Here is a 17,254-nt window from a genome sequence, read left to right on the forward strand (position 1 = left end):
ATGGGATTCAGTGAAATAAGTGCTCAGAAGGGAACTTAGAGTTGTAAATTCCAACATTAAAAAAGGAAGGGAGGGAGGGAGGGAAAGAAAGAAAGAAAGGAAAGAAGGAAGGAAGGAAGGAAGTAGAAGGGAGGGAGGGAGGAAAGGAAGGAAGGAAAGGAAAGGAAAGGAAGAAATAAAGGAAAGAAAAAGGAAGGAAAGAAAGAAAGAAAAAAAGAAAGAAAGAAAGAAAGAAAGAAGGGAAGAAAGGGAAGGAAGGGAGGGAGGGAGGAAGAAAGATCTCAAGTCGTGACCTAATCTTACACATTAGAAACTAGAAAAAGGAGTAAACTAAGCTCAAATCTAGCAGAAAAAAAAGGCAAATAAATATTTCTTATCAATACAGATGCAAAAATACTCAACAAAATAGCAAATTGAACTCAACAGCATATTAAAAGGATCATTCACTATGACCGTGTGATTGATCCTAGGAACGAAAGGATGGTTCAACATAAGGAAATCAATCAAAGGGGGAAAAAAACACAAGACCATCTCAACTGGTGTAGAAAAGGCAATTAACAAAATCCAGCACCCTTTTATGATGAAAGCCCTTAGAAAACTAGGAATAGAGGGAAATTCCTAACATGATAATGGGTACCTATTTTTTTAAAAAGTTAACTTTAATGGTGAGTGACTGAAAGCATTCCCCCTAAGATTAGGAACAAGGCAAGGATGGCCACTCTCACCACTGCTATTCAACATTGTACTGGAAGTTAGACAATTAGACAAGAAAAAGAAATAAGAGCCATCCAAATTAGAAAGGAAGAGGTAAAATTATCTCTATTTGCAGATGACATGATCCTACTGATTGACAATCCCAAAGAATCCAAAAGAAAGCTACTAACACTAATAAATTAATTCATTAAAGTTGCAGGCTACAAGATCAACCAAAAAAATCAGTTTTATTTCTATACACCAGCAAAGAACAAACCAAAAAGTAAATTTAAAAAGCAATTCCATTTACAATCGCCTCTAAAATAATTAAATACCTAGGAACGAATCTATGCAAGGAGGTGAAATACTTGCATACTAAAAACTATAAAACACTGCTGAAGGAAGTTAAAGACCTAAATAAATTAAAAGATATCCCATGTTCATAGATAAGACTTAACATTGTTAAGATGTCAATAGTACCCAAAGTGATCTAAAGATTCAATGTCATCCCTATCAAAATTCTAACATCCTTTTTTACAGGAGTGGTAAAGCTGATCCTCAAATTCATTTAGAATTCCAAGTGTATAATTTTATACAGACTTTTCTTGACCTACAATAGGGTTACATCCTGATAAACCCATCATAAGGTGAAAATGTCATAAAAGTCGAAAATGCATTTAATACACCTAACCTATCAAACATCATAGCTTAGCCTGACCTACCTTAAACCTGCTCAGAGCACTTGCATTAGCCTAGAGTTGGGCAAAATCATCTAACACAAATCTTATTTTATAATAAAGTGTCAAATATCTCATGTAATTTATTGAATACTAAGTGAAAATAGAATGGTTGTATGGGTACAGAATGGTTGTAAGTGTATCAGTTATTTACCCTCATGATCACATGGCTGACTAGGAGCTGTGGCTCACTGCTGCTGCCCAGCATCATAAGAGAGTATCCTATTGCATATAGCTAGCCCAGGAAAAAGACAAAATTCAAAATTTGAGGTACAGTTTCTACTGAATGCGTATTGCTTTATAAAGTTGAAAAATTGTTCAACGTCATACCGTAAGTAAGTCAGGGACTGTCTGTACACTTTAATCATCTCTTCTCTCAGTGTTCACATTTCCTGCCTAAAATGTTGCAATTCATCATAAAACACTAGCATTGGCTATTAATATTGCTGGCTCTCAAAATGTAGTAAATATCTTGAAAATAGTTTTAAGTCATTTTGCTTTTATCCATTTCATCCTATCAAGCTACTACTAACATTGGGCATTAAATTATATTGTCTTTGACCAACTACACTTCTCATTTTACATTTCCAAAATTAGTTGAAATTTATTGACACTGTAAAGATGTAAAAGCTCTTAACTATCAATTTCATACTTTAAAAATGAGGAAAATATAAAATAGTGGTGCACTGACAAAGCTATTAAACAATAGCTTTTTATACAAACTTTTGCCCTGTATATCTAAATACTATTAATGACAACTTCTTTGTGTACCAAGGACAACAGTGTCCACATATTTAGGTACAAGTAGTGCTTTGTGCATACATTATGCCATGCTTCTTTTTCTAGCTCTGAAAATACCATAAAACATCTTACCCTTTGCTGTTAACTTCATTGCATCTAGCATGTTTTCACAGGCAGCCAATTCCTGTCAAAGTAGAGAAAACATTCAGTTTATGGTTTAGTAACAAATTTTTTAAATTACTTTTCAAATTATTTTTAAATTTTTTGGCTGTACTGAGCACCTTGTGAGATCTTAGTTCCCTGACCAGGGATTGAAACTGGGCCACAGCAGTGAAAGTGCCAAGTCCTAACCAGTGGACCGCCAGAGAATTCCTAGTAACAAATTCTAAAGATGATAAGCATGAAGATTTTATTGAGTATTTATTAACGTACGACGTCCTGGGTAGTATTAAAAGTGAGTCAGACTTAACTCCAGTCATCTAGAAACTTAAAATCCAAAACAGCATATGCAACAAGACAATATATAGAGAGAAGATTAACTATGTTGATACATCATTCCTGTGAAGGTCAACTGTCTAGGTAACTAGCCTTGGATACAACCAGAAATCAGGAAGTAAAGCCAAAAGTTTTTCTGAGCATTCAAGGTAGATATCACAAAGTCTATGAATTATAAAGCTCATAGACTTTACGGAGAAGTCTGTTGTGATTGCTTGTGAGGTGTTCTTCCCAATTTAACTTTAGACTTTGTTTATTTGTCTTTTTAAAATAATTCTACACATTCAAGTCAATTCCTCATAGTTTGGATCTCAAGCTTGGAAGGGAAATCCCCACTTTTGGATTATAAAAATAGTCACTTTTGTTCCCTTCTTAATTTTTTTTTTATTTTTTCCAGTTTTATTAAGATATAACTGACATATAACATTGTATTAGTCCAAGGTGGGCAATATAATGATTTGATGTATGTATATGTTGTGAAATGATTACCACGATAAGGTTAGTTAACATCAATAATCTCACATAGTTACAATTTATTTCTTGTGATGAGAACTTTTAAGATGTACTCTCTTAATAACTTTTAGATATACACTATGGTTTTGTTAACTATAGTCACCATACTGTACATGACATCCCCAGAGCTTATTTATCTTATACCTGGAAACCTTTAACTTTTAACTAACATCACCCATTGCCCCCACCCCTACCTCCCCCCTCTAACAACCACCAATCTGGTTTTTTTTTACATCTTTATTGGAGTATAATTACTTTACAATGGTGAGTTCGTTTCTGCTTTATAACAAAGTGAATCAGTTATACATATACATATGTTCCCATATCTCTTCCCTCTTGTGTCTCCCTCCCTCCCACCCTCCCTATCCCACCCCTCTAGGTGGTCACAAAACACCGAGCTGATCTCCCTGTGCTATGTGACTGCTTCCCACTAGCTATCTATTTTAGGTTTGGTAGTGTATATATGTCCATGCCACTCTCTCGCTTTCTCACAGCTTACTCTTCCCCCTCCCCATATCCTCAAGTCCATTCTCTAGTAGGTCTGTGTCTTTATTCCTGTCTTACCCCTAGGTTCTTCATATATTTTTTTCTTAAATTCCATATATATGTGTTAGCATACGGTATTTCTCTTTCACTTTCTGACTTACTTCACTCTGTATGACAGACTCTAAGTCTATCCACCTCATTAAAAATAGCTCAATTTCGTTTATTTTTATGGCTGAGTAATATTCCATTTTATATATGTGCCACATCTTCTTTATCCATTCATCCTATGATGGACACTTAGGTTGTTTCCATATCCAGGCTATTGTAAATAGAGCTCCAATGAATATTTTGGTACATGACTCCTTTTGAATTATGGTTTTCTTAGGGTATATGCCCAGTAGTCAGATTGCTGGGCCATATGGTAGTTGTATTTGTAGTTTTCTAAGGAACCTCTATACTGTTCTCCATAGTGGCTGAACCAATTCACATTCTGGCCAGCAGTGAAAGAGTGTTCCCTTTTCTCCACACCCTCTCCAGCATTTATTATTTCTAGATTTTTTGATGATGGCCATTCTGACTGGTGTGAGATGATATCACATTGTAGTTTTTTTGTTGTTTTTTTATAAAGAAGATGTTGGGGGTAGGAGTTTATTAATTTTTGCTGTGTTGGGTCTTCATTTCTGTGCGAGGGCTTTCTCTAGTTGTGGCAAGTGGGGGCCACTCTTCATCGCGGTGTGTGGGCCTCTCACTATCATGGATGACCTCTATTGTTGCGGAGCACAGGCTCCAGACGCGCAGGCTCAGTACTTGTGGCTCACGGGCCCAGTTACTCCACGGCGTGTGAGATCCTCCCGGACCAGGGCTCGAACCCATGTCCCCTGCATTAGCAGGCAGATTCTCAACCACTGCACCACCAGGGAAGCCCTACATTGTAGTTTTGATTTGCATTTCTCTAATGATTAAGGATGTTGAGCATTCTTTCATGTGTTTGTTGGCAGTCTTTATATCTTATTTGGAGAAATGTCTATTTACATCTTCTGCACATTTTTGGATTCGGTTGTTTGTTTTTTTGTTATTGAGCTGCATGAGTTGCTTATAAATTTTGGAGATTAATCCTTTGTCAGTTGCTTCATTTGCAAATATTTTCTCCCATTCTGAGGGTTGTCTTTTGGTCTTGTTTATAGTTTCCTATGCTGTGCAAAAGCTTTGAAGTTTCATTAGGTCCCATTTGTTTATTTTTGTTTTTATTTCCATTTCTCTAAGAGGTGGGTCAAAAAGGATCTTGCTGTGATTTATGTCATGGAGTGCTCTGCCTATGCTTTCCTCTAAGAGCTTGATAGTTTCTGGCCTTACATTTAGGTCTTTAATCCATTTTGAGCTTATTTTTGTGTATGGTGTTAGGGAGTGTTCTAATCTCATACTTTTACATGTACCTGTCCAGTTTTCCCAGTACCACTTATTGAAGAAGCTGTCCTTTCTGAACTGTACATTCCTGCCTCCTTTATCAAAGATAACGTGACCATATGTGCATGGGTTTACCTCTGGGCTTTCTATCCTGTTCCATTGATCTATCTTTCTGTGTTTGTGCCAGTACCGTACTGTCTTGATTACTGTAGCTTTGTAGTATAATATGAAGACAGGGATCCTGATTCCTCTAGCTCTGTTTTTCGTTGTAAAGATTGCTTTGGCTATTCGGGGTCTTTTGTGTTTCCATACAAATTGTGAAATTTTCTGTGCTAATTCTGTAAAAAATGCCAGTGGTAGTTTCATAGGGATTGCATTGAATGTGTAGATTGCTTTGGGCAGTAGAGTCATTTTCACAATGTTGATTCTTCCAATCCAAGAACATGGTATATCTCTCCATCTATTTGTATCATCTTTAATTTCTTTCATCAGTGTCTTACAATTTTCTGCATACAGGTCTTTTGTCTCCTTAGGTAGTTTTATTCCTAGATATTTTATTCTTTTTGTTGCAATGGTTAGTGGGAGTGTTTTCTTGATTTCACTTTCAGATTTTTCAGCATTAGTGTATAGGAATGCCAGAGATTTCTTTGCATTAATTTTGTATCCTACTACTTTACCAAATTCATTGAATAGCTCTAGTAGTTTTCTGGTAGCATCTTTAGGATTCTCTATGTATAGTATCATGACCTCTGCAAAGAGTGACAGCTTTACTTCTTCTTTTCCGATTTGGATTCCTTTTATTTCCTTTTCTTCTCTGATTGCTGTGGCTAAAACTTCCAAAACTATGTTGAGGAAGAGTGGTGAGAGTGGGCAACCTTGTCTTGTTCCTGACCTTACTGGAAATGCTTTTAGTATTTCACCATTGAGGGCGATATTGGCTGTGGGTTTGTCATATATGGCCTTTATTATGTTGAGGAAAGTTCCCTCTATGCCTACTTTCTGCAGGGTTTTTATCATAAATGGGTGTTGAATTTTTCAAAAGCTTTCTCTGCATCCATTGAAATGATCATACGGTTTTTCTCCTTCAATTTGTTAATATGGTGTATCACGTTGATTGATTTGCGTATATTGAAGAATCCTTGCATTCCTGGAATAAACCCCACTTGATCATGGTGTATGATCCTTTTAATGTGCTGTTGGATTCTGTTTGCTAGTATTTTGTTGAGGATTTTTGCATCTCTGTTCATCAGTGATATTGACCTGTAGTTTTCTTTCTTTGTGACATCTTTGTCTGGTTTTGGTATCAGGGTGATGGTGGCCACGTAGAATGAGCTTGGGAGTGTTCCTCCCTCTGCTGTATTTTGGAAGAGTTTGAGAAGGATAGGTGTTAGCTCTTCTCTAAATGTGTGATAGAATTCGCCTGTGAAGCCATCTGGTCCTGGGCTTTTGTTTGTTGGAAGATTTTTAATCACAGTTTCAGTTTCAGTGCTTGTGATTGGTCTGTTCATATTTTCTATTTCTTCCTGATCCAGTCTTTACAGGTTGTGCATTTCTAAACATTTGTCCATTTCTTCCAGGGTGTCCATTTTATTGGCGTAGAGGTGCTTGTAGTAATCTCTCATGATCTTTTGTATGTCTGCAGTGTAAGTTGTTATTCTCCTTTTTCATTTCTAATTCTATTGATTTGAGTCTTCTCCCTTTTTTTCTTGATGAGTCTAGCTAATGGTTTATCACTTTTGTTTATCTTCTCAAAGAACAAACTTTTAGTTTTATTGATCTTTGCTATCGTTTCCTTCATTTCTTTTTCATTTATTTCTGATCTGATCTTTATGATTTCTTTCCTTCTGCTAACTTTGGGATTTTTTGTTCTTCTTTCTCTAATTCCTTTAGGTGCAAGTTTAGGTTGTTTATTCGAGATGTTTTCTGTTTCTTAAGGTAAGATTATATTGCTATAAACGTCCCTCTTTGAACTGCTTTTGCTGCATCCCATAAGTTTTGGGTCGTCGTGACTCCACTGTCACTTGTTTCTAGGTATTTTTTATTTCCTCTTTGATTTCTTCAGTGATCACTTTGTTATTAAGTATTGTATTGTTTAGCCTCCATGTGTTTGTATTTTTTACAAATCTCTACCTTTAATTGATATCTTGTCTCATAGCTTTGTGGTCGGAAAAGATACTTGATACAATTTCAGGTTTTTTCAATTTTCATATCTTGATTTGTGACACAAGATATGATCTGTCCTGCAGAATGTTCCATGAGCACTTGAGGAAAATGTGTATTCTGTTGTTTTGGGATGGAATGTCCTATAAATAACAATTAAGTCCATCTTGTTTAATGTATCATTTAAAGCTTGTGTTTCCTTATTTATTTTCATTTTGCATGATCTGTCCATGGGTGAAAGTGGAGTGTTAAAGTCCCCTACTATGAATGAGTTACTGTCGATTTCCCCTTTTATGGCTGTTAGTATTTGCCTTTTGTATTGAGGTTTTCCTATGTTTGGTGCATAAATATTTACAATTGTTATACCTTCCTCTTGGTTTCATCCCTTGATCATTATGTAGTGTCCTTCTTTGTCTCTTCTACTATTCTTTATTGTAAAGTCTAGTTTGTCTGATATGAAAATTGCTACTCCAGCTTTCTTTTGGTTTCCATTTGCATGGAATATCTTTTTCCATCCCCTCACTTTCAGTCTGTATGTGTCTCTAGGTTTGAAGTGGGTCTCTTGTAGACAGCATATATATGGGTCTTGTTTTTGTATCCTTTCAGCCAATCTGTGTCTTTTGGTGGGAGCATTTAGTCCATTTACATTTAAGGTAATTATCGATATGTATGTTCCTATACCCATTTTCTAAATTGTTTTGGGTTCGTTATTATAGGTCTTTTCCTTCTCTTGTGTTTCTTGTCTAGAGAAGTTCCTTTAGCATTTGTTGTAAAGCTGGTTTGGTGGTGCTGAACTCTCTCAGCTTTTGCTTATCTGTAAAGGTTTCAATTTCTCCATCAAATCTGAATGAGATCCTTGCTGGGTAGAGTAATCTTGGTTGCAGGTTTTTCTCCTTCATCCCTTTAAATATGTCCTGCCAGTCCCTTCTGCCTTGCAGAGTGTCTGCTGAAAGATCAGCTGTTAACCTTATGGGGATTCCCTTGTGTGTTTTTTGTTGTTTTTCCCTTGCTGCTTTTAATATGTTTTCTTTGTATTTAATTTTTGACAATTTGATTAATATGTGTCTTGGCGTATTTATCCTTGGATTTATCCTATATGGGACTCTCTGTGCTTCCTGGACTTGATTACCTATTTCCTTTCACATATTAGGGACGTTTTCATGTATAATACCTTCAAATATTTTCTCAGTCCCTTTCTTTTTCTCTTCTTCTTCTGGAACCCCTATAATTCAAATGTTGGTGCGTTTAATGTTGTCCCAGAAGTCTCTGAGGCAGTCCTCACTTCTTTTCATTCTTTTTTCTTTATTCTGCTCTGCAGTAGTTATTTCCACTATTTTATCTTCCAGGGCACTTATCCATTCTTCTGCCTCAGTTATTCTGCTATTGATCCCATCTAGAGTATTTTCAGTTTCATTTATTGTGTTGTTGATCATTGCTTGTTTCATCTTTAGTTCTTCTAGATCCTTGTTAAATGTTTCTTGCATTTTGTCTAATCTATTTCCAAGATTTTGGATCATCTTTACTATCATTATTCTGAATTCTTTTCAGATAGACTGCCTATTTCCTTTTCATTTTTTAGGTCTGGTGCGTTTTTATCTTGCTCTTTCATCTGCTGTTTGTTTTTGTGTCTTCTCATTTTGCTTATCTTACTGTGTTTGGGATCTCCTTTTTGCAGGCTGCAGGTTTGTAGCTCCCGATGTTTTTGATGTCTGTCCCCAGTGGCTAAAGTTGGTTCAGTGGGTTGTGTAGGTTTCCTGGTGGAGGGGACTAGTGCCTGTGTTCTGGTGGCTGAGGCTGGATCTTGTCTTTGTGGTGGGCAGGTCCATGTCTGGTGGTGTGTTTTGGGGTGTCTGTGGACTTATTATAATTTTAGGCAGCCTCTCTGCTAATGGGTGGAGTTGTGTTCCTGTCTTCCTAGTTGTTTGGCATAGGGTGTCCAGCACTGTAGCTTGCTGGTCGTTGAGTGAAGCTGGGTGCTGGTGTTGAGATGGAGATCTCTGGGAAATTTTCGCCATTTGATATTATGTGGTGCTGGGTGGTCTCTTGTTGACCAGTGTCCTGAAGTTGACTCTCCCACCTCAGAGGCACAGCACTGACTCTTGGCTGGGACACCAAGAGCCTTTCATCCACATCACTCAGAATAAAAGGGAGAAAAGGTAGAAAGAAAAGAAAGAAAGAAAGAAGGAAAGAAAGTAGGGAGGGAAGATGAGAGAGAGGGAGGAAGGAAGGAAGGAAGAAGGGAGGGAAGGAGGGAAGAAAGGAAAGAAAGAAAGAAAGAAGGGAGGCAGGGAGGGAGGGAGGGAGGAAGGAAGCAAAGAGGGAAGGAAGGAAAGAAAGAAAGAAAGAACAAAAGAAATAAAGAAAGAAAGGAATAAGATAAAATAAAGTAAGATAAAATAAAATAAAGTTGTTAAAATAAAAAAATAATTATTAAGAAAAAAATCAGATGGAGAGAACCCTAGGACAAATGGTGGAAGCAAATCTATACAGACAAAATCTCACACAGAAGCATACACATATACACTCACAAAAAGTGGAAAAAGGGGAAAAATCATAAATCTTGCTCTCAAAGTCCACCTCCTCAATTTGGAATGATTTGTTGTCTATTCATGTATTCCACACATGCAGGGTACATCAAGTTTATTGTGGAGCTTTACTCCGCTGCTTCTGAGGCTGCTGGGAGGGATTTCCCTTTCTCTTCTTTGTTCTCACAGCTCCCGAGGCTCAGCTTTGCCTTTGGCCCTGCCTCTGAGTGTAGGTCGCCGGAGGGCGTCTGTTCTTTGCTCAGATAGGACAGGGTTAAAGGAGCAGCTGCTTCGGGGACTCTGGCTCACTCAGGCTGGGGGGAGGGAGTGGTACAGAGTGTTGGGGGAGCCTGCGGTAGCAGAGGCCAGCATGACGTTGCACCAGCCTGAGGCACGCCGTGCGTTCTCCCGGGCAAGTTGTCCCTGGACCCGGGCCGTGGCGGACTGCACAGGCTCCCTGGAAGGGGGGTGTGGATAGTGACCTGTGCTCGCACACAGGCTTCTTGGTGGTGGCAGCAGCAGCTTTAGTGTCTCATGCTCGTCTGTGGGGTCCGCGCTTTTAGCCGCTGCTCACGCGGGTCTCTTGAGCTCCTTTAAGCAGTGCTCTTAATCCCCTCTCCTCGCGCACCAGGAAACAAAGAGGGAAGAAAAAGTCTCTTGCCTCTTTGGCAGTTCCAGACCTTTCCCCGGACTCCCTCCCTGCTAGCCGTGGTGCACTAACCCCCTGCAGGCTGTGTTCACGTTGCCAACCGCAATCCTCTCCCTGAACTCCGACCGAAGCCCAAGCCTCAGCTCCCAGCCCCTCCCGCCCCAGCAGGTGAGCAGACAAGCCTCTCAGGCTGGTGAGTGCCGGTCGGCACAGATCCTCTGTGCGGGAATCTCTCTGCTTTGTCCTCCACACCCCTGTTGCTGTGCTCTCCGCGGCTCCGAAGCTTCCTCCTCCACCACCCACAGTCTCCACTGGCAAAGGGGCTTCCTAGCGTGTGGAAACCTTTCCTCCTTCACGGCTCCCTCCCACTGGTGCAGGTCCCGTCCCTATCCTTTTGTCTCTGTTTATTCTTTTTTCTTTTGCCCTACCCAGGTACGTGGGGGAATTTCTTGCCTTTTGGGAGGTCTGAGGTCTTCTGCCAGTGTTCAGTAAGTGTTCTGTAGGAGTTGTTCCACGTGTAGATGTATTTCTGGTGTATCTGTGGGGAGGAAGGTGATCTCCACGTCTTACTCTTCCACCATCTTCCTCTTCCTCCACCAATCTGTTTTAAATTCCTTATATTAAATTGATTAATTTGGTTTTGTTTGTGTGTGTTTATGTAAGACGGTGGAATTTCACCTTTATCTTTTTCTCCCAGTTATCCCAACACTGTTTATTTAATAACGTATGTTTTATTAACTGTCTTGAAGTTTCCATTTTATCATGTACTACATTCTCATATATACTTAACAGAATTTCTGGACTCTCCATTCTGTTCCAATGATCTATCTCTGCATCTATGGTAATAGATTACCATAGTATTTTAATTACTTACAGTTTTATAATATCTGATAGGGATCTTCTCCCCTCATCACTCTTCTTTTTGATATTTTTCTAGAAACAGTCACATGTTTATTCTTCCACGTAAAAATTTGGGGATTTTGACTGGAATTGCATTAAATTTATAATGGAAAAAATGTATAAAATATATAAGGAAGACAGCAAGGGCCAGATTATGTACATCATTGCTAAGAAATTTGGATTTTATTCTCAGTACAACCAGAGCCCAATGGAATTTGAGCCTCTTGGCTGCTGTTTTGAGCACCTTCCCTAAGATGCTGTAAGCTCTTTGAGGGCCGGGACTATAATTTAATAATCTGATATCCTTTATAGTACTTAGCACGTGGCCTTCCCCTAGTATGCACTCAGTGTTTGCATAAGGAACAAAAATCAGATATTAATAGTACACAGTCCTTCGTATGGATCATCAATGGTCCAAAAACCACAGTTTGAGAACCACCATAATAAAAGGCATTAAATGGAAAGTCTGGTAAGCAAGAAGTTATAGCTGCCTAGACATAAAGTGACTAGATCCCCAAATAATGCTGTGGTATTATTTGATTAAGAATAAGATAAAAGAGATTCATACAAAGGATGGTTGGAAGAATTTTAGTGGCAGGGCAGTAAGTAAAACCTGAAAAATACTCAGTTAAGGAATGAGTATTTATATATGTGACATATATATATATGTGTGTGTGTGTGTGTGTGTGTGTGTGTGTGTAATATATATATGTATATATTACACATATATATGTAGATGGAAACAGTTTGTAGATGTACACATATATATGTAGATCGAAACAGTTTGTAGATGGCAAACTCTCGTAAATCCCTTGCAAAGCAAAGAGAGAATGCTTTGAAAACTTATCAGTGAACAGGAGTTAGGGTGAATGGACATGTACGTATCAGAGAATAACATCCCAAACCTAATTAATCATTATATTAATGTCTGTGATGCAGAGTAATTTAGCTTTTCTATTATTTTTCTACACTGAATAGTCATTAGAATTATTTCCAAGAAACATCTAGTGTATATTCAGGTACATGAGGCAAATTCAAAAGTAAATGTGGTTAGGAACTTCACAGATACAGGTTCACTGAAGTCGGAGAATCTAGTGATGTATTTTTCCCTTGGTGATAACAATGGGCACTGTTTGGAAAGATAAGGAAGGTAAGTTTTCTGGATAGAAAGATTCACTGTCATTCAATAATAAATTTATTAATTGCCAACTGGGCGTCAGATACTAAGCTAAGAAAAAAAAAACCTTTAAAATTATTTTCTACCTGGAAAAATGTGCTTCTAGAATAATTAACATGTTGGGCATAGTATTTTGATTGATGACCTAGTCATGCGGATTAATGCCAGTTAGAGAAATGATGTGGGAACTTTTGGGGATAGAATAGAATGGAAGGCATGGGAAGATAGATAACCCAGTTCTTACAGATCTGTAACCAGGCCTAGCATCATTTCAGCAGATAGATTTCACTAGAAAACTTCTGGTATTTTATTTTGTCCATTAAAATACATGCTCTGATCAAAGGGAACAGAAACTTGGCCTAATTTAAATTATATACATATACATACATATATATATATATATATATGGAAACAGTTCCATTACAAAACTCTTTTACAAGTTTTCCTTACCTATAACCTGTGCCTTGTTCCAGCCACAAATTTACTCTTTTTAAAAATCTAGGCTACTGCTTTTATATGGGCTTTTATATGGAATTGTTTAGGTTGTGTATTACATACATGATTGCCTTGAGTGCCACAGAACTTCAGCACAGTAGCTGAAGTATGGCTAATAGTTTGTCACCTTTACTGCACTGGGATGATTTCCAGGAAAATCATTAAAATGAATTTTAAATCAGAAACTTAACCCTGCTCCTTGGACTTCTGGGAGGCTATCTGTGGATGGGCTTCAGGAGTCAAAGAACAGTCTGAAATTATACGGAAAATTTGTTGTGGATAAATATTGTTTTCTGGGCAGTCAATCATTAGCTTCTACATGTAGGTGTGGTCTTCAAAGCAAGAGGCCCTACCCTAAAATCTTAGCCATTAATACCTGAAATTCTATCACTGACAGGTCATTCATTTGAGTTAAGCATTCCTTTTATCAAAGATCCTCTTTTAAAGTTAAAATTGAGGAGAAGTCAAGATGGCAGAATAGGAGGACATGAAATTCATTGTTCCTCACAAGTACATCAAGAATACATCTACAAATGGAACAGTTCTCATAGAGCACCTGCTGAACATTAGTGGAAGACTTTGGACACCTAAAAGGACAAAAAAATCCCCTCAAAACTGGGTAGGATGAAAGAAAGAAGAAAAAAAAGGAAAGAGGAATCAAAACAGGGACCAGCAGCCCTGGCGGGAAGCTGAAAGTGAGGGGAGGTCCCCACGCTCAGATAAACTCCCTCACGGTGGGGAAAGCAGCTGGGACAGAAAAGGACATTCAGGGGATCAAAGGAGAATGCAGTGGATGGTCTGTGGAAGGCAGGACAAAGTAAGAACTGCACACATGGCCTACACAGCAGCTCTGCACATTCCAGCCTGAGTCGTAAGTCACCTGTTGCGTAAGGGGGCTCGGTGTTGGAAAGTGAGGTTTGGAGCATGGACCCAGGGAGGGGACAGCTGTTGGCTGTGAAAAGACAGCCTGAAGGGACAGGAGTAAGGAGCTCCACAGCCAGGAAAGTCTTCAGAAAAAGCCCGGGACACCATAGAAGCAAGGCATCATTGCTGAGTGGCATGCAAGGGGTGGAGCCACAATTACAACCCTTTTCCCCACCTGCTGGCTTCTTCAGCCTCCACAGCCACTGGGAGGGTCACCCATCTGAGCAGCCTTGCCCGCCCCTCAAGCCAAGGTCTCCTCCACCCGCGTAGGCTCTGGGGACCCGAGTGCCGCCCATCCCAAAGCCTCCTTGGGAATCAGCCCTGGTCACCCCTGCCTGAAATGGGAATCCACCAAAGCTGATGGGGGCTGAGTGCTAAAGCATGGGGTTAAGAAAGCAGATCCAGGGACAGGACCAATGTTGGCTGTGCATATATAACAAAGGGGATGGGGGTGAGGGGCTCCACAGGTGGAATGCCCCTAGAGGAAGCATGGTCTACCTTGGAAACAAGGCTCCATTGTTGAGTGGCATGCAAGGGGGCAGGGCAACCACTGCCTCCACATGCCAGTCCCTGCCTCAGCAGGCACTGGGAGGGACTCCCACAAGAGCGAGCACACCCCAGTCTGTTGCAACTGTCTATGCAGCTGCAGGCAATTCACACACACCCCAGTTGTGGCCGCCATGCCCCTCCCTGGCCTAAGTGAGTAAGTGTTCCCCAATCAGCCACTGCTTTCACTCCCTCTCACTGGGGAAAGAAACAGGCACCTGAGGGTGGTGCACACACAGAGGTGGGGCCAAAACCAAAGCTGAGCACCAAGGGTGGTGCAACTAAGGAAGAGGAATGGAAATCTCTCCATGCAGCTGCAAAAGCTAAGGAATAAATCCCAGAGATCAGCTTGGTAAACCCTGCATCTGTGGAGTATGTGAATGGACAAAAATTGCTATCACAACTGAGTCTGTTCTACCTTTAGCAGCAGTGGGCTTTGGGGGAAAGTACACACAGGAGTTGGGCCAGCCCAGAGTCTGAGCTGCCCCCACAGTACCCACAGTGGGTCCAGAGACCTAAATAGAGGTATTGGAGGGCCTCCTGGGGAGGCAGCGTTTGGCTCTAGCTCACTGTGGGAGTGAGAACACTGACAGCAGACAGCCTAGGAAAATATTATTATTACTATTATTCTTTTTTTGTTTCTTTCATTTTGTTCAGTTGTGGTTGTTATTATTTATTATTTTTTATTATTTATTCTATAAAAATTTTTAATATATTTTTTGATTTTCCTATTTTTACTTTACTTTTCTGTTGTTTTGTGTTTATTTTTGTTCTTTATATTTTTTGATCATTTTTATGTATTTGTTTTGTGTTTGCTTTTTTTTTTTTTTTTTGGCAGTACATGGCTTCTCACTGTTGTGGCCTCTCCCACTGTGGAGCACAGGCTCCGGACACACAAGCTCAGCAGCCATGGCTCACGGGCCCAGCTGCTCCGCGGCATGTGGGCTCTTCCCGGACCGGGGCATGAACCCATGTTCCCTGCATCAGCAGGCGGACTCTCAACCACTGCGCCACCAGGGAAGCGCCTGTGTTTGCTTTCTGATTTTGTTTTCTTTTTCATTTTTTGTTCTTGTTCATTTAGTCCTTATTGACTATTCTCATTTTTAAATTCTTTTGTATGCTTATTCTCTTGGTTTATTTTATTTTATTTTATTTTTTCAGTGTGTGTGTGTGTGTGTGTGTGTAGTGTTGTTATTGCTGCTGTTTGTTTGCCATTGTTTTTGCTATTTGTCTTGGGTTTTGTTTGTCTGTTGGTTTTCTTTTCTTTTCTTTCCTTTTACTCTGGCCACACCGTGCAGCTTGCAGGCTCTTCGTTCCTTGGCCAGTGGTTGGGTCTGAGCCTCCAGAGTGGAGCACCAAGTCCAGGACACTGGACTGCCAGAGAATTCCTGGCCCCAGGGAATATTATTCAGCATGCACACTTCTGGAGGAGTCCATATTAACATCAAGACCCAACCCCACACAACTGCCTGCAGGCTCCAGCACAAGAAAACTCACACCAAACAACCAGCAAGACAGGAACACAGCCCTAGCCATCAGCAGGCAGGCTGCCTGAAGTCGTACTAAGCTCACAGACACTCCAAAACACACCACCTGACACGGCCCTGCCCTTCAGAGGGAAAAGACTCAGCTCCACCCACCAGAGTGCAGGTACCAGTCCCTCACACCAGGAAGCCTACACAAGCCCCTGGAGCAACCTCACTCACCAGAGGGCAAACAACAGAAGCAAGAGGAACTATGACCCTACAGCCTGCAGAAGGAGACCATAAACACAATAGGTTAGACAAAATGAAACAACAGAGAAATATGTTGCAGACAAAGGAGCAAGGTAAGTCCCATAAGGCCAAATAAAAAAGAGGAAATGGGCAATCTACCTGAAAAAGAATTCAGAGTAATGACAGTAAAGACGTTCCAAGATCTCAGAAATAGAATGGAAGCATGGATCGAGAAGACAGAAGAAATGTTTAACAAGGACCTAGAAGAACTGAAGAACAAACAATGAGTGATGAACAACACAATAACCGAAATGAAAAATACACTAGAAGGAATCAACAGCAGAATAACTGAGGCAGAAGAACCACTAAGTAAGCTGGAAGATAGAATGGTGGAAATAACTGTTGAGGAGCAGAATAAAGAAAAAAGAATGAAAGGTAATGAGTACAGTCTCAGAGACCTGTGGGACAACATTAAACAACCAACGTTCGCATTATAGGGGTACCAGAGGGAGAAGAGAAAGAACCTGAGAAAGTACTTGAAGAGATAATAGCTGAAAACTTCCCTTACATGGGAAAGGAAACAGTCACCCAAGTCCAGGAAAGGCAGAGAGTCCCAGGCAAGATAAACCTAAGGAGGAACACACCGAGACACATAGTAATCAAATTGACAAAAATTAAAGGTAAAGAAAAATATTGAAAGCAACAAGGGAATAGCAACAAATAATGTACAAAAGAACTCTAATACGGTCGTCGGGTGATTTCTCAGCAGAAACTCTGCAGGCCAGAAGGGAGTGACATGATATATTCAAATTGACGAAAGGAAAAAATCTAAAACCAAGAATACTTTACCCAGCAACACTCTCATTCAGATTTGAAGGAGAAACCAAAAGCTTTACAGACAAGCAAAAGCTAAGACAATTGATCACCACCAATCCAGCTTTACAACAAATGCTAAAGGAACTTCTCTAGGCAGGAAACACAAGAGAAGGAAAAGACCTACAAGAAAAAACCCATGACAATTAAGAAAATGGTAATAGGAACATACATATTGATAATTACCTTAAATGTAAATGGATTAAATACTCCAACCAAAA

At 39.7% G+C, this 17,254-nt stretch overlaps 1 protein-coding gene across 1 annotated transcript in view; it reads right to left on the reverse strand.

Annotated features, from left to right (window-relative positions):
* The window catches only part of SATL1 (spermidine/spermine N1-acetyl transferase like 1), a 42,101-nt gene that overhangs the window by 5,712 nt on the left and 19,135 nt on the right, over positions 1-17,254 (reverse strand). The window contains exon 3 of the mRNA XM_049704517.1: positions 2,304-2,355. Coding sequence (XP_049560474.1) covers positions 2,304-2,355 — 52 coding nt within the window. The remainder of the gene's footprint in view (positions 1-2,303; positions 2,356-17,254) is intronic.

Source organism: Orcinus orca, chromosome X, assembly GCF_937001465.1.
Source record: "Orcinus orca chromosome X, mOrcOrc1.1, whole genome shotgun sequence".
NCBI classification, from domain to species: Eukaryota; Metazoa; Chordata; class Mammalia; order Artiodactyla; family Delphinidae; genus Orcinus; species Orcinus orca.